The 27,221-nt window shown below is 42.9% G+C and overlaps 1 protein-coding gene across 2 annotated transcripts in view; it reads left to right on the top strand.

Annotated features, from left to right (window-relative positions):
* Positions 1–27,221, top strand: part of FAM120A (family with sequence similarity 120A) — a 297,370-nt gene that overhangs the window by 259,170 nt on the left and 10,979 nt on the right. For both annotated transcript variants that reach the window (XM_053720687.1, XM_053720685.1), the window contains 2 exons: positions 495–678; positions 26,506–26,644. In XM_053720687.1, coding sequence (XP_053576662.1) covers positions 495–678; positions 26,506–26,644 — 323 coding nt within the window. The remainder of the gene's footprint in view (positions 1–494; positions 679–26,505; positions 26,645–27,221) is intronic.

The following is a 27,221-nucleotide window of genomic DNA, read 5'->3' as shown; positions in this document are numbered from 1 at the left end:
ATATTAGCACCTAGGATACAATATTGTATGCAAACTGTGAGACTGGATTAAAGGGGCAATATTAGCACCTAGGATATAATATTGTATGCAAACTGTGAGACTGGATTAAAGGGGCAATATTAGCACCTAGGATATAATATTGTATGCAAACTGTGAGACTGGATTAAAGGGGCAATAATATTCAATTCTCTGCTTAGCACCTAGGATATAATATCATATGCAAACTGTAAGACTGGATTAAAGGGGAATTTGGAATACAATGAAATTCACCTTGAAAATCTATTGCAGGCTTTCTGATAAATGTTCTTGTGGGCGTGGCCTGCTGAGCATACACCTGTAGCCAATGTGCACGCTCATGTGACACTGGTTTGCTTATCAAATTCAGGTCCCTTTAAAATTGTCTTCTTTTTTTTTTCTGAAATAACCAGGTTTTATTATTTATGTTTATCATACTGTACTTAAATTTGTTTTACTTTTTATCTCTTCATTATCAGAGTGAACAGGCAGCCAAGGTAGAGAAGATGCGTCAGAGCATCCTGGAAGGGCTGCACTTTGCCAGGCAGAACTATCCTATGCCGTTCCCACCTCCTCCCCCAATGCCCTTCTATCCAGCTGCTATGTATCCTCGCCCCTTTTGTCCCATGCCCCCACCTCAAGGCAGAGGGAGAGGCTTTTCTGGTAAGTACCCATCTTATTGTAAAAGGAATTTAATATATTGTGACAAAATATCACACAAATCAGATTTTCAGCTGATAAGATAACAAATCTGCTAGTTGTAGGATAATTCACATTATACCGATTAAAGGGACGGTAAAGTCAAAATGAAACTTTCATTTTAAACAACTTTCCAATGTACTACTTCTACCAAATTAGCTTTGTTCACTTGGTATCCTTTGTTGAAAAGTAAAGCTCATAGGGGCTCAGAAGCATGCACATGCCTTTAGCACTATATAGCAGCAGCATTTGCAACAATGTGTTACATTGCTATAAAAAAATTTATGTTGCAAAACACTGCTGCTAAAGAGTGCTGCAGACACATGCACGCTCCTGAGACCCTATTATCCTACCTAGATTTACGTTTCAACAAAGGATACTGTGAGAATGAAACCATTTTGAAGCTTGTTTAAATTTACATGCTCTGAATCATGAAAGTTTTTTGTAACTTTGATGTCTGATTACTTGTTACAGGATTGGCCAGGAGCCACTTTTACTTTATGCACAAACTTTCACCTCAATATAAAATTAGATTAAAATGGTATTGCTGGTAAAATGGCATATGAAATGGGTTACTATTAATCTTCATAAATGGGAAGAGTCAACAGCTGCATTCATTACTTGTGGGAATTCAGAACCTGGCCACCAGGAGGAGGCAAAGACACCCCCGCCAAAGGCTTAATTAGCTCCCCCACTCCCCCAGTCATTCTTTGCCTTTCGTCCCAGGAGGATGGCAGAGAAGTGTCAGAAGTTTTCGATAGTCTCTTATGGAGGGTAGTACTCTTCGGCATGGGACTGGAGTTTTAAGTAGTCCTGTCAGCCTCTCAGTGAGAGCATGGGTGAAAGTTAGAGTCTGGAGATGCAGGGAGAGTCCTTCTGCGAAACCATCCCGACTCAGATTAACAGCTCCATAAGCAATCAGCATTGACGAGTTTTGCTGCCTGCTTTTTTCTCTCAAGTCCATGGCAGAAGCGACGCTACTATCTGTCACACTTGAAGGGCCGTGTTCCCGTTCCACGACGTAGATTCCGGTAAGATTGTTTAATTTTACTTTCATCATGGATGTATTGTAATTGCAACTGTTTATCCGAGAGGAGCTACAACCTTTCAGGGATAGCTTTAACATAGGGTCTCAGTGAGGCTCCTTTTTTTTTTTTATCTAGGAATCAAGGGTTAATATCTCCTGACGGGGGTTATTGAACAGGGGGGTTTATAATCATGTTAATGTGATTCTGTTTGCTACTGTGTAGTGTTGCTTCTGCTCATGGCTATTTTGGAACAAAATGGCCTATGTCTAGTGACGCAGCCTTTTCGGTCGGGCGCGCTTTTGCATGGACTGCACGGTTTACCTTGTGACTCCATTTCCGCATTCCTGACCATGTGGTGACGGAGAAATCATGGTCCGCTGGTGCTTGGTTCTCTGGAGGTGGTAAGTGCCCCAGTCATTGGGGGTGTAAGGTGCCATTTTAGATTTTTCTTATTGGTCCATTTTTTATTCAGTGTCCCAGTTATGGAGGATTCTGATTTTTTGGAGACGGATGTCTCTGATTCAGTCTCTACATCTTGCGAAGAATATGAATTTGCCTGGGTTATACATGCCCATCAGTTATGTTCCCGAATGCAGTTTTAGAGTGCTCTGTTCCTCCGGATCGGGGAATCAGGTGCCCGCTGAAGCATCCGTCTCTGGGGATTCTATTTCCCACGAGACGAGTTCCCTACCGCCAACTCTTACTACGCATGCAGGTAACCCAACGCTACTTATCCTATGGAGTGTGGCCTTTTCCCACCGGAGGTTACGACACGGTTCCGCATGGCCATATCTTTGGCGATGGCGCCTCTGCACCTCCCGGGAGTGTACTTACGATATTGTCTGTGTTCCATTAACGGGGGCTCGTCAGGCGTGGGATCACCTGGTCCAGTTCAGCCCTCCGGGGGAACGACTGCCCCTGAGGCCTCAGGGGGTCAACCTTCGTGGGCTGGTGTTTTCTTTTGTTCCGGCAGAGGTATGTTGTGCCTTTCGTTATAGACTGGCACGCTTTTGTGTTCTACTAAGGCACGTTTTTGCGTTGCTGGAGGATCCCACTCTTAATGGGGTTTCTCAGTCTTAATCTTCGACTGGCTTGCATGCATAGACATAAGGGGATGAACTAATCTTCTTATAGTCTTTGTTATTTGTATATCCTTTTCTAGTTCTGAGTTTCGAAGTCTCAGACCCTTGTTAGGCTGGTCCTGCGGGTCTGTCCGTTCTTCCTGGGCGATAACTTATGGGTTGCCTATCCTTTTTTATTTTCATCCGGTGAGGATGATTTTTATTTGGTCTAAAGCTCATGTAGTGGTGTAATGTTTCCTTCAGGAATTTTCTTCTCTGGAATTGATACTCACGAATTTGTGGTTGCACTGTTCACAAAAGTCTGTCTGACTGTTTTTATTCCCTCCATCTCAGGGGAGACTCTATGTGGCCTTGACAGTGCTGGGGCCCTTGGTTTCAGGCTGGTCCTGATTGGGTACAAATCCTTCTGTCTTTGAGGCCTATTTCAGACACGTGGCGCCTTTTTATATCCGGTTGGTCCGGTGAGGGTGCCTAGTGATCACAATATGGTTTGTGTTGTTTTATTTTACAAGCTTCAACTAGCATCCTGAGAGAACTTGAGGGTCCATGGTTGCTTAGGGGCATGAGGGATTGGTTCAGTCCTCATTCGCCTTTCAATCTAGTGGGCCAGGACTCCGTTGAGATCTGCGGCGACATGCTCAGTTTTTTCAGATTTTACCGGGAACTCGAGTGTTCCTTCCCGTTGTGGGTTGGAGACTTGGATGATTTAGGTCCTTCATACCGCCGTTCGGTTTTGCCTTTCATGGTCTCTTTGGAAGTGTCCTTTTAGAACTTGTTCCTTTTAGAGATTCTCTTCCTTTGGGTCAAGACTTTCTGGAATTCGTCCGTTTTTTTTCTGGCGGCTTTTGCCACTTAATTAGGAAGTAAAGGCCGTGAGGCTCTGTCTTCCTTCGGGAGTTAGTCGTCTCCATATCAGGGGCGATAGAAGGCATTGTCTCTTTTTCCAAGCTTTTTGCTTAGGGGATGTTTTTCTGCCTGGGTTCGAGATGCTTTGCATTCTTCTCCTTTGGGTGTGGTCCTCTGGAACCTTAATCTGAAAGGATTATGGAGACTAGCCTTTCTTTCTACTCTCTTTCGGGTGACTCTATTCTCGTTCTCATTTCTCTTAGTGTAGAGTGAGTCCTGTACCCGTTCTCCGGGTTCCCGGTTCTCATCCCCTGTGAGGTCTGAATGCTTCAGACGGGGTATCTTGAGTTCCCTGGGGGTGTCGTTCGTTCTAGTACGATTCTGGGTCCAGGCTTCTTGTCTTGGATCCTTCTTGGATGTCTGGAGACTTATGATCCTGTGGACTGTTTCGGGACGACCCACTTATTTGAGGGACCATATGTTGCGAGATGGGGGCTAGCTCATTGAGTTTGCAAGCAGGAAGGCCAGGGTTCACATCCACCTACGGGCACTTATTATAAACTTTAAGGCCTGACTTGTCCTTCGGACGGAGTGTGCTCCTCTTCATGGGGAGTTTTTTCTCTGTTGGGTCAACAGTGGTGTCTGGATGATTTTTTCATTCGGTCCATATTTGGATCATGCTATGGCTTCATGTCTTGTGGACATGTATGCTGTTCTTATCTGTGCCCATCCCTTTTGAGGGGATAGTTTGTATTCCTTATGAGCTATGGTTTCCTCTCTCTGGTGGATCTTTGTCCTGCCCTGTGTGTAGGAGGTTGGATCAGGTGGCTTATTTCTGTAAGGGGCATCATCTGCTGCTCTGTGGGCTCTATTCCACCTGTTGGAATTTGATCTCTATGTAGAGACTGTCTAAGAGAGCTGTGACAGGTCTTTCTACGTATCTATTGAACTTTTCTCTGTTCCAGGTCCCAGGGGGTTCTCCTTGGGAGTGCCTTATTTTGGAGGAGCGGATTGGGTTGGCACCCGAGCTCTGTTGGGGTGGGTGAGTCACCCCTTTTTTTTCCATTCCCTGGGAACTTGTGGTTGGAGTCTCTTTCTCCCCTGTCTATCAGACATGTCTATCGCTTGGGCTGGTCTGGTGTTGGAGTAGGATCTGAGATCTGTTGCTCTGCTAAGTTTGTCCTCGGAGCATTCGAGGTACGGTAAGCCTCTTGAGGTTTCTCCTTTCTCCATGTTTAAGATTTGTGGGAATGACTGGCAGCTCTTAGATAGCCTGCAACGTTATCCGCTGGTTAGTGGATACTTAGAAATCTGAAGGTTCCTATCTTCAGCTGCTTTCTGCTTGCCCTGCAAGTATTTAAGATTTAGAGTCATTTTTAGATGACTGCAGCGTGCAGTGTTTTTTGCTTCAGGTGTTGTTCGTCAGACCTATCTAAGTTTGCTTCACAAGGTTTAGTTTCTGAATATTTCGGTATTCTGAGATATCTTTTTGCGACTTGGGGACCTTCGTCTTCAGTTGCTTTTAAGAGTACGGTGTTAGGGGAAGATCCTCTTTGTTTCAGACTCCCGGCCTTATCCTGTGGTTTCTGTATTTCTGGGGTCTGGGCGTTGCCTCCCCTTGTTTCTATGAGACTGGTGTGTCTCTGTTGGTCTGGAGTTCCTTATGCTAGCTGGACAGCTAGCTCAGCATACTATTGCTCTGTGGCTTCTCTGCACTGTAGCAAACAAAGGGTTGCAAGTTCGATCTCTGGTGAGGTCTACTAAGCCTTCCTCCTTTCGAGTTTGATAAGATGAGCAGCGCCTTGAGTCCCTTAAGGGGGATTAGCTGTGCTTTACAAGTACATTCATGTTTTCTCTGTGTCTTTTCTTCTTTGTGGAAGAATACGGTAGTTTGTTCCTTTCCTTAGTAAGGGGTGTGTTGTTTGGAGACTGACTGCTGGGCGACAGTGTCTCCTGGAGGCTGTTGACTCAGTCGAGTCTAGTTCCTGCAGTCTCTAGCAAGGCTTGTGGACTATCTGCGGTGAGTGACCTTGGGCCTTTTCCTTTTTTTCAAGGTTGTTCTCGGCTTCAGACGAAGCAGGATTTTGTTGGATATGGGTTTTCAGGCCTGGTGCCCTCAGGTTGGGCTGCCTCTTGTACCATTCCGTTTTTGCATTAAGTGTCCTCTATAGCTTGGGTATTGTTTTCCCAAAAGAAATGAATGCAGCTGTGGACTCATTCCATTTACAAAGAAAAACATAAATTATGCTTACCTGATCATTTTCTTTTCTTCAGATGGAAAGCGTCCACAGCTCCCCACCTGTATTTTTCTGTGGGGCGTCTGTGTTTTGTTTGTCTGGCACCTTTCACCCTGATATTTCTTCTACTGTTCCTTGTTACTCAGCAGAATGACTGGGGGATGAGGGGTATTTAAGCCTTTGGCTGGGGTGTCTTTGCCTCCTCCTGGTGGCCAGGTTCTTATTTCCCAAATATTCCTCCCTCAGGATAAGAGGAATAAGCAGACGTCAGAGTAATTTTCGTTCCTTTCGAAACTTTAAAGGTAAGCCTTCCTCTCCCTCCCTCAAGCAGGAACAGTCCAAACCTTCCTGGAAGTCCAATCAGTCTTGGAACAAGGGGAAGCAATCTAAGAAGCTGTTAATAACTCAGTCAGCATGAAGGGTCTGTCCACAAGATTTGGGAGCGGATTTTGTGAGGGTTAGACTTTCTTTCTTCGCTCAGGCCTGGGTTCGGGATGTTCTGGATCCCTGGGCGGTGGACATCGTGTCCCAGGGATACAAACTAGAGTTCAAGACCCTTCCTCTGTAGACCAGACAAAAAGATATGCATTCTTGCACTGTGTCCGGGACATTTCCAACCTGGGAGTGATAGTTCCTGTCCCAAGGCAGAAACAGAGTCTGGGATTCTACTCCAATCTGTTTGTGGTTCCCAAAAAAGAGGGAACTTTCAGAACGATTTTAGACCTCAAGAGTCTAAACAAGTTCCTCAGAGTACTGTCCTTCAAGATGGAAACTATTCGTTCCATTCTTCCCTTGGTTCAAGAGGGTCAATTCATGACAACAAATTTAAAGGATGCGTACCTGCATGTTCCCATCCACAGGGATCATGACAAGTTTCTGAGGTTCGCCATTTCTAGACAAACACTTTCAGTTTGTGGCCCTTCCATTCGGCCTTGCCACAGCTCCCAATATTTTCTCCAAGGTTCTGGGAGTGCTGTTGGCGGTGCTCCGGTTACGGGGCATTACAGTGGCGCCTTATCTGGACGACATTCTCGTTTAGGCGCCATCTTTTCAACAAGCATACTCCCACACAAAGATGTTATCTTTTCTGCGCTCTCACGGATGGAAGGTTAATTTGGGAAAGAGTTCCTTGATTCCAGCTACAAGGGTAGTGTTCTTGGGAACCATAATAGATTCCTTATCAATGAAAATTTTTCTTACAGAGGTCAGATCTTCGACTCTTGTCTTGCTCTTCAGTCCTCTCCTCGGCTGTCCGTGGCCCAATGTATGGAGGTAATTGGTCTGAATTGTAGCTGCCATGGACATCATTACGTTTGGCCGGTTCCATCTCAGACCTCTGCAGTTATGCATGCTCAAACAATGGAACAGGGATTATGCAGATCTGTCTCCGCGATAAGACCTGGATCAGGTGACAAGAGATTCTCTTCCTTGGTGGTTGTCTCAGGAACATCTCTCCCAGGGAACCTACTTCCGCAGACCTACCTGGGTGATTGTGACCACAGATGCCAGCCTGCTGGGTTGAGGAGCAGTCTGGGGCTTGCTAAAGGCTCAGGGGATGTAGACTCAGGAGGAGTCTGTTATTCCCATAAACATCCTAGAGCTGAGGACAATCTTCAATGCTCTTGTGGCCTGGCCTCAGTTAGCTTCTGCCCGGTTTCAGGTTCCAGTCGGACAACATCTTGGCTACCTCTGTCATGATCAAGGAACTCCAAGTTCATCCCTGATGGTTGATATAAGCCACTTCAGTGGCTTATATCAACCATCAGGGATGAACTTGGAGTTCCTTGATCATGACAGAGGTAGCCAAGATTATTCAGTGGGCGGAGACCCACAACTGCTGTCGATTTGTGATCCACATTCCAGGAGTGGACAATTGGGAAGCGGATTTTCTGAGCAGACAGACCTTTCACCCGGGGGAGTGGGAACTCCATCCGGAGGTGTTTTCCAACTTGATTCTCAAATGCCGGAGCTGGATCTCATGGCATCTCGACAGAATGCCAAGCTCCCGAGGTATGGATCGAGGTCAAGTTATCATCAGGCTGTACTGATAGATGCTCTTGCGGTTCCTTGGCATTTCAGTCTAGCATACATATTTCCTCCGTTCGCTCTCCTTCCATGGGTCATTGCTCGAATCAAACAGGAGAAGGCGTCGGTGATCCTCATTGCACCGGCGTGGCCTCGAAGGATATGGTATGCAGGCCTAGTGGAGATGTCTTCTCTTCCACCTTGGAGACTTCCACTGAGGAAAGACCTTCTACTTCAAGGGCCCTTCCTTCATTCAATTATTGTTTCTCTGAAGCTGACTGCTTGGAGATTGAACAAATAATTATATTCTGAGACCTTGATTCAGGCTCGTAAGCCTGCGACTAGAAAGATTAGGAAGGTCTGGAGAAGGGTTTGTCTGAGAGTACTTTGAAGGGTCAAATATCTGACTTATCTATTTCTTTCATGTAATTGGCAAGAGTCCATGAGCTAGTGACATATGGGATATACAATCCTACCAGGAGGGGCAAAGTTTCCCAAACCTCAAAATGCCTATAAATACACCCCTCACCACACCCACAATTCAGTTTTTACAAACTTTGCCTCCTATGGAGGTGGTGAAGTAAGTTTGTGCTAAGATTTCTACGTTTATATGCGCTTCTCAGCATTGTTGAAGCCTGATTCCTCTCAGAGTTCAGCGAATGTCAGAGGGACGTGAAGGGAGTATCACTTATTGAATACGATGATTTCTATTTCATAGGTTCTCTGTTATCGGTCGTAGAGATTCATCTCCTACCTCCCTTTTCAGATCGACGATATACTCTCAATTTACCATTACCTCTACTGATAACTGTTTTAGTACTGGTTTGGCTATCTGCTATATGTGGATGCGTGTCTTTTGGTAAGTATGTTTTTTATTACTTAAGACACCTCAGCTATGGTTTGGCACTTTATGCATTTATATAAGGTTCTAAATATATGTATTGTACTTATATTTGCCATGAGTCAGGTTCATGTATTTCCTTCTGCAGACTGTCAGTTTCATATTTGGGAAATATAAACATCTTTTAAAGACTTTTTTTTTTCTTACCTGGGGATTAGTCTGTTTTCAATTGACTACTTCTTGCAAATTGCGGGCGGTATTAGGACCGTGGGTGCGTCAAATGCTAAACTTTATTGCGCCAAAAAAGTTTACGTTACCTTGTGCGTCATACTTGGCGCCAAACTTTTTCATTATTTCAATACCCCATTGATGTTTGCCTCTTGCTTTTATCTCTATCAGAGGGCTATGCTATTTGCATTTTTTCCCATTCCTGAAACTGTCATATAAGGAAATAGATCATTTTGCTTTATATGTTGTTTTTTTCTCTTACATTTTGCAAGATGTCTCAATCTGATCCTTCCTTAGAAGTTTCTGCTGGAACATTGCTGCCTGACATTGGTTCTACCAAAGCTAAGTTCATTTGTTGTAAAATTGTAGAAATTATTTCGCCGAATGTCATTTGTAATAGTTGTCATGATAAACTTTTACATGCAGATAGTGTATCCATCAGTAATAGTACATTGCCAGTTGCAGTTCCTTCAACTTCTAATGTGCATGATATACCTGTAAATTTTAAAGAATTTGTTTCTGATTCTATCTTGAAGGCTTTGTCTGCATTTCCACCTTCTAATAAACGTAAAAGGTCTTTTAAAACTTCTCATTTAGTTGTTGAAATTTTAAATGACCAACAACATAATAATTTATCCTCTTCTGATGAGGATCTATCTGATACAGAAGATCCTTCCTCAGACATTGACACTGACAAATCTACTTATTTATTTAAAATAGAGTATATGCGTTCTTTATTAAAAGAAGTGTTAATTACTTTGGATATTGAGGTAACCAGTCCTCTTGACGTTCAGTCTAATAAACGTTTAAATGCTGTTTTTTAACCTCCTGTGGTTTCTCCAGGGGTTTTTCCTATTCCTGAAGCTATTTCTGATATGATTTCTAAGAAATGGAATAAGGCAGGTACTTCTTTTATTCCTTCTTCAAGGTTTAAAAAATTGTATCCTTTACCAGCAAAATCTATAGAGTTTTGGGGAAAAATCCCCAAAGTTGATGGGGCTATTTCTACTCTTGCTAAACGTACCACTATTCCTATGGAAGATAGTACTTCCTTTAAGGATCCTTTAGATAGGAAGCTTGAATCTTATCTAAGGAAGGCCTATTTATATTCAGGTCATCTTCTTAGACCTGCAATTTCTTTGGCTGATGTTGCGGCTGCATCAACTTTCTGGTTGGAGAATTTAGCGCAACAGGAATTGGATTCTGACTTATCTAGCATTATTCGCTTACTGCAATATGTTAATCATTTTATTTGTGATGCCATTTTTTATATTATCAAAATTGATGTTAGATCCATGTCTTTAGCTATATTAACTAGAAGAGTTTTGTGGCTTAAATCTTGGAATGCTGATATGACATCTAAATCTAGATTACTATCTTTCCAAGGTAATAATTTATTTGGTTCTCAGTTGGATTCTATTATTTCAACTGTCACTGGGGGAAAGGGCGTTTTTCTGCCTCAGGATAAAAAAACCTAAGGCTTCTAACCGTTTTCGTTCCTTTCGTCAGAATAAGGAACAAAAACTCAATCCTCCCACAAAGGAATCTGGTTCCAATTGGAAGCCTTCCTCAAATTGGAATAAATCCAAGCCATTTAGGAAACCAAAGTCAGCCCCTAAGTCCGCATGAAGGTGCGGCCCTCATTCCAGCTCAGCTGGTAGGGGGCAGATTAAGGTTTTTCAAGGATATTTGGATAAAATCTGTCCAAAATCAATGGATTCAGAGCATTGTCTCTCAAGGGTATCGAATAGGATTCAGAGTAAGACCTCCTTTGAGAAAAAAATTTCTCTCACGTATCCCAGCAAATCCAGTAAAAGCTCAGGCTTTCTTGAAGTGTGTTTCAGACCTGGAGTCTTTAGGGGTAATCATGCCAGTTTCTCTTCAGGAACAAGGTTTGGGGTTTTATTCAAATCTATTCATTGTCCCAAAGAAGGAAAATTTATTCAGACCAGTTCTGGATCTGAAAATTTTGAATCGTTATGTAAGAGTACCAACTTTCAAGATGGTGACTATAAGGACTATTCTGCCTTTTGTTCAGCGAGGACATTATATGTCCACAATAGACTTGCAGGATGCATACCTTCATATTCCGATTCATCCAGAACATTATCAGTTTCTGAGATTCTCTTTTCTAAACGAGCATTACCAATTTGTTGCTCTTCCATTTGGCCTAGCAACAGCTCCAAGAATCTTTTCGAATGTTCTGGGTGCCCTACTCTCCAGAGAACAGGGTATTGCGGTGTTTCCTTATTTGGACGATATCTTGGTACTAGCTCAGTCTTTACATTCTGCAGAATCTCACACGAATCAACTAGTGTTGTTTCTTCGGAAACATGGTTGGAGGATCAATTTACCAAAAAGTTTCTTGATTCCTCAGACAAGGGTCACCTTTTTAGGCTTCCAGATAGATTCAGTGTCCATGACTCTGTCTCTAACAGACAAGAGACGTTTAAAATTGGTTGCAGCCTGCCGGCACCTTCAGTCTCATTCCCTTCAGTGGCTATGTGCATGGAAGTTTTAGGTCTCATGACTGCAGCATTGGACGCAATCCCCTTTGCTCGTTTTCACATGAGACCTCTACAGCTTTGTATGCTGAATCAATGGTGCAGGGATTATACAAAGATATCACAATTAATATCCTTAAATCCCAATGTACGACACTCTCTGACATGGTGGATAGCTCACCATTGTTTAGTTCAAGGGGCTTCCTTTGTTCGACCAACCTGGACTGTGATCACAACATATGCAAGTCTTTCAGGTTGGGGAGCTGTTTGGGGATCTCTGACAGCACAAGGGGTTTGGAAATCTCAAGAGGCGAGATTACCAATAAATATTTTAGAACTCTGTGCAATTCTCAGAGCTCTTCAGTTTTTGCCTCTGTTAAAGAGAGAACCGTTAATTTGTTTTCAGACAGACAATATCACAACAGTGGCATATGTCAATCATCAGGGTGGGACTCACAGTCCCCAAGCTATGAAAGAAGTATCTTGGATACTTACTTGGGCGGAATCCAGCTCCTGTCTAATCTCTGCGGTGCATATCCCAGGTGTAGACAATTGGGAGGCGGATTATCTCAACCGCTAGACTTTACATCTAGGGGAGTGGTCTCTCCATCCAGATGTGTTTTCTCGGATTGTTCAGATGTGGGGTCTTCCAGAGATAGATCTCATGGCCTCTCATCTAAACAAGAAACTTCCCAGATACCTGTCCAGGTCCAGGGATGTTCAGACGGAAGCAGTGGATGCGCTGACACTTCCTTGGTGTTATCATCCTTCTTACATTTTCCTGCCTCTAGTTCTCCTTCCAAGAGTGATCTCCAAAATCATCTTGGAACAATCATTTGTGTTGCTGGTGGCTCCAGCATGGCCACATAGGTTTTGGTATGCGGATCTGGTTCGGATGTCCAGTTGCCCGCCTTGGCCACTTCCGTTACAGCCAGACCTACTATCTCAAGGTCTGTTTTTCCATCAGGATCTCAAATCATTAAATTTGAAGATATGGAAATTAAACGCTTAGTAGTAAGTCATAGAGGTTTCTATGACTCAGTGATTAATACTATGTTACAAGCTCGTAAATCTGTCTCTAGAAAGATTTATTATAGAGTTTGGAAGACTTACATTTCATGGTGTTCTTCTCATAAATTCTCCTGGCATTCTTTTAGAATTCCTAGAATTTTACAGTTTCTTCAGGATGGTTTGGATAAGGGTTTGTCTGCAAGTTCCTTGAAAGGACAAATCTCCGCTCTTTCTGTTTTATTTCACAGAAAGATTGCTATACTTCCTGATATACACTGTTTTGTACAGGCTTTAGTTTGTATTAAGCCTGTTATTAACCTCTTAAGGACATATGACGGAATTTTTCCGTCATAAAACAATTAATCAAACTGAAAGCTGTGTCCTTAAAGGCTTAAATCAATTTCTCCTCCTTGGAGTCTTAATTTGGTTCTGAAAGCTTTACAGGCTTCTCTATTTGAACCTATGCATTCTTTGGACATTAAACTACTTTCTTGGAAAGTGTTGTTCCTTTTGGCCATCTCTTCTGCTAGAAGAGTTTCTGAGCTATCGGCTCTTTCTTGTGAGTCTCCGTTTCTGATTTTTCATCAGGATAAGGCAGTTTTGCGGACTTCTTTTCAATTTTTACCTAAGGTTGTGGATTCTAACAACATTAGTAGAGAAATTGTTGTCCCTTCCTTGTGTCCTAATCCAAAGAATTCTTTGGAAAGATCCTTACATTCTTTGGATGTGGTAAGAGCTTTGAAATATTATGTGGAAGCTACTAAAGATTTCAGGAAGACTTCCAGTCTATTTGTTTTATTTTCTGGTCCTAGGAAAGGTCAGAAGGCATCTGCTATTTTCTTAGTTGAAACTTTTGATTCATCAAGCTTATTTGGAGTCTGGTCAGGCCCCGCCTCAGAGAATTACAGCTCATTCTACTAGATCAGTCTCCACTTCATGGGCTTTTAAGAATGAAGCTTCAGTTGATCAGATTTGCAAACGGCATCTTGGTCCTCTTTGCATACATTTACTAAATTCTACCGTCTTAATGTATTTGCTTCTTCGGAAGCAGTTTTTGGTAGAAAAGTTCTTCAGGCAGCTGGTTCAGTTTGATTCTTCTGCTTTTGATTTAAGTTTTTTCTTTCAATTATGAAAATAAACTTATTTTTTTGGGTTGTGGATTAATTTTTTCAGCGGAAAATGGCTGTTTTTATTTTGTTCCCTCCCTCTCTAGTTGAGTGGAGATTCACATCTTGGGTATTGCTATCCCATACGTCACTAGCTCATGGACTCTTGCCAATTACATGAAAGAAAACATAATTTATGTAAGAACTTACCTGATAAATTCATTTCTTTCATATTGGCAAAAGTCCATGAGGCCCACCCTTTTTATGGTGGTTATGATTTTTTGTATAAAGCAGAATTATTTCCAAATTTCCTTTGTTGATGCTTTATACTCCTTTCTTTATCACAACACTGCTTGGCTATTCGTTAAACTGAATTGTGGGTGTGGTGAGGGGTGTATTTCTCCAACATAGGTGTGTCCGGTCCACGGCGTCATCCTTACTTGTGGGATATTCTCTTCCCCAACAGGAAATGGCAAAGAGCCCAGCAAAGCTGGTCACATGATCCCTCCTAGGCTCCGCCTACCCCAGTCATTCTCTTTGCCGTTGTACAGGCAACATCTCCACGGAGATGGCTTAGAGTTTTTTAGTGTTTAACTGTAGTTTTTATTATTCAATCAAGAGTTTGTTATTTTAAAATAGTGCTGGTATGTACTATTTACTCAGAAACAGAAAAGAGATGAAGATTTCTGTTTGTATGAGGAAAATGATTTTAGCACCGTAACTAAAATCCATGGCTGTTCCACACAGGACTGTTGAGAGCAATTAACTTCAGTTGGGGGAACAGTGTGCAGTCTCTTACTGCTTGAGGTATGACACATTCTAACAAGACGATGTAATGCTGGAAGCTGTCATTTTCCCTATGGGATCCGGTAAGCCATGTTTATTAAGATAGTAAATAAGGGCTTCACAAGGGCTTATTAAGACTGTAGACTTTTTCTGGGCTAAATCGATTCATTATTAACACATATTTAGCCTTGAGGAATCATTTAATCTGGGTATTTTGATAAGATTATATCGGCAGGCACTGTTTTAGACACCTTATTCTTTAGGGACTTTCCCTAATCATTGTCAGAGCCTCATTTTCGCGCCGGTATGGCGCACTTGTTTTTGAGAACAATGGCATGCAGCTGCATGTGTGTGGAGCTCTGATACATAGAAAAGTCTTTCTGAAGGCATCATTTGGTATCGTATTCCCCTTTGGGCTTGGTTGGGTCTCAGCAAAGCAGATTCCAGGGACTGTAAAGGGGTTAAATATAAAAACGGCTCCGGTTCCGTTATTTTAAGGGTTAAAGCTTCCAAATTTGGTGTGCAATACTTTTAAGGCTTTAAGACACTGTGGTGAAATTTTGGTGAATTTTGAACAATTCCTTCATACTTTTTCGCAATTGCAGTAATAAAGTGTGTTTAGTTTAAAATTTAAAGTGACAGTAACGGTTTTATTTTAAAACGTTTTTTGTGCTTTGTTATCAAGTTTATGCCTGTTTAACATGTCTGAACTACCAGATAGATTGTGTTCTGACTGTGGGGAGACCAAGGTTCCTTCTCATTTAACTATATGTATTTTATGTCATAAAAAAATTTAGTAAAAATGATGCCCAAGATGATTCCTCAAGTGAGGGGAGTAAGCATGGTACTGCATCATCCCCTCCTTAGTCTACACCAGTCTTGCCCATACAGGAGGCCCCTAGTACATCTAGTGCGCCAATACTCCTTACTATGCAACATTTAACGGCTGTAATGGATAATTCTATCAAAAACATTTTAGCCAATATGCCCACTTATCAGCGAAAGCGCGACTGCTCTGTTTTAGAAAATTCTGTAGAGCATGAGAACGCTGATGATATGGTTTCTGAAGGGCCCCTACACCAGTCTGAGGGGGCCAGGGAGGTTTTGTCTGAGGGAGAAATTTCAGATTCAGGAAACATTTCTCAACAAGCTGAACCTGATGTGATTACTTTTAAATTTAAGTTGGAACATCTCCGCGCTCTGCTTAAGGAGGTGTTATCCAATTTGGATGATTGTGATTATCTGGTCATTCCAGAACCACTATGTAAAATGGAAAAGTTCTTAGAGGCCCCGGGGCCCCCCGAAGCTTTTCCTATATCCAAGCGGGTGGCGTACATTGTTAGTAAAGAATGGGACAGGCCCGGTATACCTTTAGTACCTCCCCCCATATTTATAAAATTGTTTTCCTATAGTCGACCCCAGAAAGGACTGATGGCAGACAGTCCCCAAGGTCGAGGGGGCGGTTTCTACTCTACACAAGCGCGCCACTATACCCATAGAAGATAGTTGTGCTTTCCAAGATCCTATGGATAAAAAAATTAGAAGGTCTGCTAAAGATGTTTGTTCAGCAAGGTTCCCTTCTACAACCAATTGCATGCATTGTCCCTGTCACTGCAGCCGCGTGTTTCTAGTTTGATGAGCTAGGAAAGGCGATTATTAGTAATTCTTCTTCTTATGAGGAGATTATGGACAGAATTCGTGCTCTTAAATTGGCTAATTCTTTCACCCTAGACGCCACCTTGCTGTTGGCTAGGTTAGCGGCGAAAAAATTCTGGGTTTGCTATTGTGGCGCAGAGCGCTTTGGTTAAAATCTTGGGCAGCGGATGCGTCTTCCAAGAACAAATTGCTTGACATTCCTTTCAAGGGGAAAACACTCTTTGGCCCTGACTTGAAAGAGATTATCTCTGATATCACTGGGGGCAAGGGCCACGCCCTTCCTCAGGATAGGTCTTTTCAAGACCAAAAATAAACCTAAGTTTCGTCCCTTTCGCAGAAACGGATCAGCCCCAAGGGCTACGTCCTCTAAGCAGGAAGGTAATACTTCTCAAGCCAATCCAGCCTGGAGACCTATGCAAGGCTGGAACAAAGGAAAGCAGGCCAGGAAACCTGCCACTGCTACCAAGACAGCATGAAATGCGGGCCCCCGATCCGGGACCGGATCTGGTGGGGGGCAGACTCTCTCTCTTCGCTCAGGCTGGGGCAAGAGATGTTCTGGATCCTTGGGCGCTAGAAATAGTCTCCCAAGGTTATTCTCTGGAGTTCAAGGGGCTTCCTCCAAGGGGGAGGTTCCACAGGTCTCAGTTGTCTTCAGACCACATAAGAAGACAGGCATTCTTACATTGGGTAGAAGACCTGCTAAAAATGGGAGTGATTCATCCTGTTCCATTAGGAGAAGTTCTACTCCAATCTGTTTATAGTTCCCAAAAAAGAGGGAACGTTCAGACCAATCTTAGATCTCAAGATCTTGAACAAGTTTCTCAAGGTTCCATCGTTCAAGATGGAAACCATTCGAACACTTCTTCCTTCCATCAGGAAGGTCAATTCATGACCAAGGTGGATTTCAAGGATGCGTATCTACATATTCCTATCCACAAGGAACATCATCGGTTCCTAAGGTTTGCATTCCTGGACAAGCATTTCCAGTTCGTGGCGTTTTCTTTCGGATTAGCCACTGCTCCTAGGATTTTCTCATAGGTACTAGGGTCCCTTCTGGCGGTGCTAAGACCAAGGGGCATTGCTGTAGTACCTTACTTGGACGACATTCTGATTCGAGCGTCGTCCCTTCCTCAAGTAAAGGCTCACACGGACATTGTCCTGGCCTTTCTCAGATCTCACGGATGGAAAGTGAACGTGGAAAAGAGTTCTCTATCTCCGTCAACGAGGGTTCCCTTCTTGGGAACTATAATAGACTCCTTAGAAATGAGGATTTTTCTGACAGAAGCCAGAAAAACAAAACTTCTAGACTCTTGTCGGATACTTCATTCCGTTCCTCTTCCTTCCATAGCGCAGTGCATGGAAGTGATAGGTTTGATGGTAGCGGCAATGGACATAGTTCATTTTGTGCGCATTCATCTAAGACCATTACAACTGTTCATGCTCAGTCAGTGGAATGGGGACTATTCAGACTTGTCTCCGAAGATACAAGTAAATCAGAGGACCAGAGACTCATTCCGTTGGTGGCTGTCCCTGGTCAACCTGTCACAAGGGATGACCTTCCGCAGACCAGAGTGGGCCATTGTCACGACCGACGCCAGTCTGATGGGCTGGGGCGCGGTCTGGGGATCCCTGAAAGCTCAGGGTCTTTGGTCTCGGGTAGAATCTCTTCTACCGATAAATATTCTGGAACTGAGAGCGATATTCAATGCTCTCAAAGCTTGGCCTCAGCTAGCGAGGGCCAAGTTCATACATCAACCATCAGGGGGGAACAAGGAGTTCCCTAGCGATGGAAGAAGTGACCAAAATCATTCTATGGGCGGAGTCTCACTCCTGCCACCTGTCTGCTATCCACATCCCAGGAGTGGAAAATTGGGAAGCGGATTTTCTGAGTCGTCAGACATTGCATCCGGGGGAGTGGGAACTCCATCCGGAAATCTTTGCCCAAGTCACTCAACCGTGGGGCATTCCAGACATGGATCTGATGGCCTCTCGTCAGAACTTCAGAGTTCCTTACTACGGGTACAGATCCAGGGATCCCAAGGCGGCTCTAGTGGATGCACTAGTAGCACCTTGGACCTTCAAACTAGCTTATGTGTTCCCGCCGTTTCCTCTCATCCCCAGGCTGGTAGCCAGGATCAATCAGGAGAGGGCGTCGGTGATTTTGATAGCTCCTGCGTGGCCACGCAGGACTTGGTATGCAGATCTGGTGAATATGTCATCGGCTCCACCATGGACGCTACCTTTGAGACGAGACCTTCTTGTTCTAGGTCCGTTCGACCCACTCCAGCTGACTGCTTGGAGATTGAACGCTTGATCTTATTAAAGCGAGGGTTCTCAGATTCTGTTATTAATACTCTTGTTCAGGCCTGAAAGCCTGTAACCAGAAAAATTACCACATAATTTGGTATATCTGTTGGTGTGAATCTGCAGGATTCCCTTGGGACAAGGTTAAGATTCCTAAGAGTCTATCCTTCCTTCGAGAAGGATTGGAAAAAGGATTATCTGCAAGTTCCTTGATGGGACAGATTTCTGCCTTGTCTGTGTTACTTCACAAAAAGCTGGCAGCTGTGCCAGATGTTCTAGCCTTTGTTCAGGCTCTGGTTAGAATCAAGCCTGTTTACAAAATTTTGACTCCTCCTTGGAGTCTCAACCTAGTTCTTTCAGTTCTTCAGGGGGTTCCGTTTGAACCCTTACATTCCGTTGATATTAAGTTATTATCTTGGAAAGTTTTGTTTTTGGTTGCAATTTCTTCTGCTAGAAGAGTTTCAGAATTATCTGCTCTGCAGTGTTCTTCTCCTTATCTGGTGTTCCATGCAGATAAGGTGGTTTTGCGTACTAAACCTGGTTTTCTTCCAAAAGTTGTTTCTAACAAAAACATTAACCAGGAGATAGTTGTGCCTTCTTTGTGTCCTAATCCAGTTTCAAAGAAGGAACGTTTGTTGCACAACTTGGATGTAGTTCGTGCTCTCAAATTTTACTTAGCAGCTACTAAGGATTTCAGACAAACTTTGTCTTTGTTTGTTGTTTATTCTGGTAAACGGAGAGGTCAAAAAGCAACTTCTACCTCTCTCTCCTTCTGGATTAAAAGCATTATCCGATTGGCTTATGAGACTGCCGGACGGCAGCCTCCTGAAAGAATCACAGCTCACTCCACTAGGGCTGTGGCTTCCACATGGGCCTTCAAGAACGAGGCTTCTGTTGATCAGATATGTAAGGCAGCGACTTGGTCTTCACTGCACACTTTTTCTAAATTTTACAAATTTGATACTTTTGCTTCTTCTGAGGCTATTTTTGGGAGAAAGGTTTTGCAAGCCGTGGTGCCTTCCATTTAGGTGACCTGATTTGCTCCCTCCCTTCATCCGTGTCCTAAAGCTTTGGTATTGGTTCCCACAAGTAAGGATGACGCCGTGGACCGGACACACCTATGTTGGAGAAAACAGAATTTATGTTTACCTGATAAATTACTTTCTCCAACGGTGTGTCCGGTCCACGGCCCGCCCTGGTTTTTTTAATCAGGTCTGATAATTTATTTTCTTTAACTACAGTCACCACGGTAACATATGGTTTCTCCTATGCGAATATTCCTCCTTAACGTCGGTCGAATGACTGGGGTAGGCGGAGCCTAGGAGGGATCATGTGACCAGCTTTGCTGGGCTCTTTGCCATTTCCTGTTGGGGAAGAGAATATCCCACAAGTAAGGATGACGCCGTGGACCGGACACACCGTTGGAGAAAGTAATTTATCAGGTAAACATAAATTCTGTTTTATAGGCATTTTGAGGTTTGGGAAACTTTTCCCCTCCTGGTAGAATTGTATATCCCATACGTCACAAGCTCATGGACTCTTGCCAATATGAAAGAAATGAATTTATCAGGTAAGTTCTTACATAAATTATGTTTTTGTTGCATAAATGTCTGGCGGATGTACCAGATGTGCAATCCTTCTGTCAGGCCTTGGTCAGAATCAGGCCTGTGTTCAAATCTGTTACTCCTCCCTGGAGTCTTTACCTTGTTCTTAAAGTTATTCAGCAGGCTCTATTTGAGCCTATGCATACCTTAGATATTAAGATGTTATCTTGGAAAGTTTTGTTTCTTGTTGCAATTTCTTCTGCTCGTAGAGTCTCTGAACTCTCGGTGTTGCCGTGTGAATCTCCTTACCTTATTTTTCTTTCAGATAAGGTAGTTCTGCGTATTAAGTTAGGTTTCCTTCCTAAAGTGGTTTCGGATAGGAACATTAATCAAGAAATCGTCCCTTCTTTATGTCCTAACCCTTCTTCTCATAAAGTGCGTTTGCTGCACAACCTAGATGTGGTGCATGCGTTGAAATACTATTTACAGGCGACTAAGGATTTTCGCCAGTCTTCCACTTTGACTTTTTCTCTGAGAAACGCAAGGGTCAGAAAGCTACGGCTACTTCTCTTTCTTTGTGGCTGTAGAGTATAATTCGCTTGGCCTATGAAACTGCTGGACAGCAGCCTCCTGAGAGAATCACGGCTCGTTCCACGAGGGCTGTTTCTTCTTCCTGGGCCTTCAAAAATGAAGCTTCTCTAGCTTGGGTATTGATTCCCAATAGTAATTACTAATGATCAGTGGATTCACCGTGTCAAGAAAGAAAGAAAGAAATTTATCAGATAAGCATACATTTCGTTTTTTTTTTTTGCATGTTTTATCCCTATACTTCTACAGTAGTAGTATATGCATTATATCCTCCTTGATGGTATATTTATTTTTACTGTGCCTTTTACTTTCTTTGTAAGGGGTTTGTGTACAGAATTATATTCCTTATCAATATATATCTGTTATGTTCAGTTCAACTCTGCGTGTCTATCTAGCATTATATGTATTTATTTGCTTTAGATATTTATGGTTTTCTCTATTTCTTAGTGAGAAGATTTCTAACATTGACTGTTTTGCACTTAATATTTTATTTTGAGTAGTATGGCACGCACCTTTTTTGGAGTAGTGTGGCACGCACCTTTTTTGGAGTAGTGTGGCACGCACCTTTTTTGGAGTAGTGTGGCACGCACCTTTTGCTTGTTTTATATTTTCATCTGTTATATTTTCCAATATCTTTGAAAAGAGGTAAAGTAACTTTTTAGACCTCAGGTCTCATCAATTTTCTCAGGATTTCATCCTTTAAGATGGAGAATTTGATTAGAAATGGATTTTGATCACAGATAAGTCTGTGCACAGGAAGTGAAAGCCCCTTATGCTGCTTGACTTATACTGATCTACACACTGACTTACTTGCTGCCTTGGATATACAGTCTTTATGAGATAACCGGTTGGGAAACTCTTTATATCCTAAAGAGCAAACAAATTGGGACTATTATTCACTTCTAGAAATATGCATACCTTTCTTCATATGACAGATCCCCCTTTTTAGTTCAGGAGGGTCAGTTAATGTCTTACATTGACCTGAAGGGGCGTTATCTTTATGTTCCTATTCTCTAGAATCTTTCATTTTCAGTTCAGGCGTTATCTTTTCAACTAGCAAAATCTCATACAGAGATGCTGTTGTCTTTCTACGTTCCCACAGATGGAAACTGAATCTGGAGAAGAGTTCCCTTTTTCCGGCTACAAGGGTGTGTTTCTTAGGGACCATCATAGATTCCCTATCTATGAAGATTTTTTTTGACGGAGGTCAGAAAATCCAAACTTCTCTCCTCTTGCCGCTCTCTACAGTTTACTGTTTCGAATCTGGAAAGGAGTTCTCTAGTTCCAGTTACAAGAGTGAGTTTCCTAGGGACAATCATAGCTTCCCTGTCCGTGGAGATTTTTCTGACGGACATCTGAAAATCCAAACTTCTGGCTTCTTGTCTGTCTCTCCAGTCTACTATTCGTCCTTCTGTGGCTCAATGCATGGAGGTGATTGGTCTGATGGTTGCTTCTGTGGACATCATTCCTTTTGCTCGGTTCCATCTGCGACCTCTGCAACTTTGCATGCTCAGTCGATGGAACGGAGACCATTCAGATCTATTGCAGAGGATAAATCTAAAGACTCTTTCTCCAACATTGGTGTGTCCGGTCCACGGCGTCATCCATTACTTGTGGGAATATTCTCTTCCCCAACAGGAAATGGCAAAGAGCACAGCAAAAGCTGTCCATATAGCCCCTCCTTGGCTCCGCCCCCCCAGTCATTCTCTTTGCCGCTCTGAACTAAGTCATGTTCTGTATGTATGGAGGCCAAGGTGGTTACTCCTTCAAATGTATGTGATAATTGTGCCATGGCGTCCAAACAAAGTAAGGACAGTACTGTCACATTTAGTAAGGTTGCCCAGGATGCTTCCTCAGATGAAGGAAGTAGGGATAGTTCTGCATCCTCTCCTTCTGTGTCTATACCAGTTATGCCCGCGCAGGCGACCCCTAGTACTTCTAGCGCGCCAATGCTTGTTACTATGCAACAATTGACGGCAGTAATGGATAACTCCATAGCTAATATTTTATCCAAAATGCCAGCATTTCAGAGAAAGCGCGATTGCTCAGTTTTAAACACTGTAGAGCAGGAGGGCGCTGATGATAATTTATCTGTCATACCCTCACACCAGTCTGAAGTGGCAGTGAGGGAGGGTTTGTCAGATGGAGAAATTTCTGATACAGGAGAAGGTTTGGATAAGGGATTGTCAGCGAGTTCTCTAAAAGGACAGATTTCTGCTTTATCTGTCTTGTTACACAAACGACTGGCAGCTGTGCCAGATGTACAAGCTTTTGTACAGGCCTTGGTCAGAATCAAGCCTGTTTACAGACCTTTGACTCCTCCTTGGAGTCTAAATTTAGTTCTTTCAGTTCTTCAAGGGGTTCCGTTTGAACCCTTACATTCCATAGATATCAAGTTACTGTCTTGGAAAGTTCTGTTTTTGGTTGCTATTTCTTCTGCAAGAAGAGTGTCTGAATTATCTGCTCTGCAGTGTAACCCACCCTATCTGGTGTTCCATTCAGATAAGGTCGTTTTGCGTACTAAGCCTGGTTTTCTTCCGAAGGTTGTTTCCAACAGGAATATTAACCAGGAAATAGTTGTTCCTTCTCTGTGTCCGAATCCAGTTTCTAAGAAGGAACGTTTGTTACACAATTTAGATGTAGTTCGTGCTTTAAAGTTCTATTTAGAAGCAACTAAGGATTTTAGACAAACCTCATCTTTGTTTGTCGTTTACTCTGGTAAGAGGAGAGGACAAAAAGCTACTTCTACCTCTGTCTTTCTGGCTGAAAAGCATTATCCGTTTGGCTTATGAGACTGCCGGACGGCAGCCTCCTGAACGAATTACTGCTCACTCCACTAGAGCTGTGGCTTCCACATGGGCCTTCAAGAACGAGGCTTCTGTTGATCAGATATGTAAGGCAGCGACTTGGTCTTCTCTGCACACTTTTGCCAAATTTTACAAATTTGATACTTTTGCTTCTTCGGAGGCTGTTTTTGGGAGAAAGGTTTTGCAAGCCGTGGTGCCTTCCGTTTAGGTAACCTGATTTGCTCCCTCCCTTCATCCGTGTCCTAAAGCTTTGGTATTGGTTCCCACAAGTAATGGATGACGCCGTGGACCGGACACACCAATGTTGGAGAAAACAGAATTTATGCTTACCTGATAAATTACTTTCTCCAACGGTGTGTCCGGTCCACGGCCTGCCCTGGTTTTTTAATCAGGTTTGAAAAATTTCTTTCTCTATACACTACAGTCACCACGGCACCCTATAGTTTCTCCTTTTTTTTCTCCTAACCGTTGGTCGAATGACTGGGGGGGCGGAGCCAAGGAGGGGCTATATGGACAGCTTTTACTGTGCTCTTTGCCATTTCCTGTTGGGGAAGAGAATATTCCCACAAGTAATGGATGACGCTGTGGACCGGACACACCGTTGGAGAAAGTAATTTATCAGGTAAGCATAAATTCTGTTTTCTCGTGGTGGATTTCTCAGGAAACCCTGGCTCGGGGCGTTTGTGTCATGTGACCTCCCTGGGTGATTGTGACTACGGACGCCAGTCTATTAGGCTGGGGAGCAGTTTAGGACTCTCTCAAGGTCTGTGGACTCAGGAGGAGTCTTCTCTCCCCAGTGGCTTATATCAACCATCAGGGAGGAACTCGGAGTTCCTTGGCTATGAAGCAGTGGCTCGCATTCTGCAGTGGGCGGATGCTCACATTTATGTTCTATCTGCCATCCGCATTCCAGGAATAGACAACTGGGAAGCGTATTTCTGAGCAGATAGACTTTTCATCCCGGAGAGTGGGCTCGCCACCCGGAAGTTTTCTCTCAGATAGCCCTCAGGTGGGGGGTCCCAGAGCTAGATCTGATGGCGTTTCGTCAAAAGCCAAGCTTTGAAAGTATGGTTCAAGGTCAATGAGATTATTAGTCCGCTTTGATAGATGGGCTAGCGGTTCCTTGGATCTTCTCTCTGACTTACCAGTTTCCTTCCTCGAGTCAATGCTAGTATTAAACAGGAGAGAGCATCAGTAATCGAATAGCTCTGATTTGGCCTCGCAGGATTTGGTTCCGGGATCTGGTCAAGATGCCATCCCTTCCTCCTCTGAGGTTTTTCTCTGAAGAAGGACCTGATAATTCAGGGTCCATTCCTCCATCCAAATCTAGATTCTCTGAATCTGACTGCTTGGAGATTAAACGCCTAGTTCTGTCTAGACGTGGTTTTTCTGAAGCGATCATTGATACTATGCTTCAGGCTTGCAGACCTGTTACTTGGAAGATTTACCATAAGGTATAGCGTAATTATCTTTATTGGTGCAAATTTAAAGGTTTCTCCTGGAGCCGGGTGAGGATTCCCCGTATTTTTTATTTTCTTCAAGTTGGCCTGGAAAAAGGTTGGTAAGTCAGTACCCCGAAGGGTCAGATTTCTGCTGTCTATTCTTTTGCTCAAACGTCTTGCAGGTTTGCCAGATTTTCAAGCCTTTGTTCAGGCTCTGGTCAGAATCAGGCTTGTGTTTATTCCTTTTGCTCCTCATTGGAGCCTTATCCTAGTTCTTAAAGTGTTGCAGCAGGCTCCGTTTGAGCCAACACATGTTGTTGATATAAAGTTATTGTCTTGGAAGGTTTTGTTTCTCCTTGCTATTTCTTCCGCTCACAGAGTTTCGAATCTTATGCAGATAAGGTGGTTCTCCCTAAGGTTGTGTCGGATCGAAACATTAAGCAGGAAATTGTTGTTCCTTCTTTTTGTCCTAATCCTTCTCATAAGGAATGTCTTGTATAACTTGGATGTTGTGCATGCTCTAAACTTTTACCTACAAGCTACTAAAGATTTTCAGCTTACTTCTGCCCTATTTGTTGTTTTCTATGGAAAGTGTAAGGGTCAGAAGGTCACTTCTACTATTCTTACCCTCTGGTTAAGAAGTATGATTCGTTTAGCTTATGAGACTGCCGGACAGCAACCTCCTGAGACAATTACGGCTCATTCCACTAGGGCTGTCTCCTCTTCTTGAGTTTTCAAAAATAAAGTTTCTGTGGAACAGATTTGCAAGGTGGCAACATGGTCTGCTTTGCATACTTTTTTCCAAATTTGATTCTTTTGCCTCAGCTGAGGCCTCTTTTGGGAGAAAGGTTCTTCAAGCGGTGGTGCCTTCTGTTTAGGTCCTACTGCCTTTTTCTCCATCCCTGTTTATCCCTGTTTATAGAGTGTCCTCTAGCTTGGGTATTGGTTCCCACTAGTGATTGGAATGACGTTGTGGACTCTCCATGTCTTAGGAAAGAAAACAAAATTTATGCTTACCTGATACATTTCTTTCTTACCGGACATGGAGAGTCCACAACCTCACCATCTTTTTAACTATAATTCTGCAGTTTTTTGAGTAAATCTCAGGTACCTTTTTCACCCTTGTGTTTCTTTTTTCATTTTCCTTCGGCTGAATGACTGGGGGTTATGGTTAGGGAAGTTACACTTAACAGCTTTGCTGGGGTGCTCTTTGCCTCCTCCTGCTGGCCAGGAGGTGAATATCCCACTAGTAATTGGAATGATGTCGTGGATTCTCCATGTCCGGAAAGAAATTTTTCAGGTAAGCATAATTTTTTTCTCTTTTTTTCTTTCATGATTCAGATAGAGCAGCAATTTTAAGCAACTTTCTAATTTACTCCTATTATAATTTTTTTCTTCGTTCTCTTGGTATCTTTATTTGAAAAGCAGGAATGTAAAGCGTAGGAGCCGACCCATTTTAGGTTCAGAACCTGGGTAACGCTTGCTTAAAATGTATCATTTTATATTACCATCTTAAAGTGTTTAATTTCCCTTTAATAAATTACCATGTATAAATGACAATTGAGTCCATAAATCTTTTAATTATACAAGAAAAAGAATCCTGCTAGAACAAAGTTGTGTCACTGCACTTCTCTTTAATAGCTTAGGCTAACCTCTGACGCACATCCTCTTAGTGTAGCCTCAGTTTATCATTCCAGATAATTAGTTGCACTCTCATTGTTCCATTAACATTACCCTTTATGTTCTATTTGCACAGGAGTTCAACCAATTCCTTCTCAAGGAGGAAAACTTGAGATAGCCGGCACAGTTGTTGGCCAGTGGGCTGGAACCAGACGTGGCCGTGGCAGAGGACCATTCCCACTGCAAGTGGTTTCGGTTGGTGGACCAACAAGAGGGTATGTGAAATGCGTAGGGCTTTGTTTTGGTCAAAATACAGATTAAACTGACAGATTTTATCCTACACAAACTTATTAAACAAATATTGTAAAGACCTTTGTTTGAACTAGTTCCTCATAGATGTATGGCCTCAACTTGTTCGAATAAAATAAAGAAAAAGACAATAGGAGATAACAAAGGTTTAATGTGCAGTAACAGACGCGCTCTCTCAGCTTTTTCTTATTTTCTTGTTTAAGAGGTGGCTTTTGCGCTTCACTTCAATTTGTAAGAAAAGTCTTCCAAAAAGCCACCAAATGGTAAATGACACATTCCACTCCTATTTTTGAGAACAGCCACAAATGCCTTTATTGTGCTGACGTGCTTCACAAGATAAATCCTGTGCTTCCTCAGAGCATTGTCATAGGGGTTTACTTGGACTTTCCAGAAAATTACACCACTATTGATGATAATATTACTAATTTTATTGACTTTCTCTGACGTTACCCAGAAATTCTCATTATAGTTCCCCCTACGTCTTGGCCCATTGGCCAACCTGCCTCATCCTATAGAGCGACCACTGGTCACTGATCTAAATAA

Source organism: Bombina bombina, chromosome 7, assembly GCF_027579735.1.
Source record: "Bombina bombina isolate aBomBom1 chromosome 7, aBomBom1.pri, whole genome shotgun sequence".
NCBI lineage: Eukaryota > Metazoa > Chordata > Amphibia > Anura > Bombinatoridae > Bombina > Bombina bombina.
This window is presented reverse-complemented; position numbering and strand designations above follow the sequence as displayed.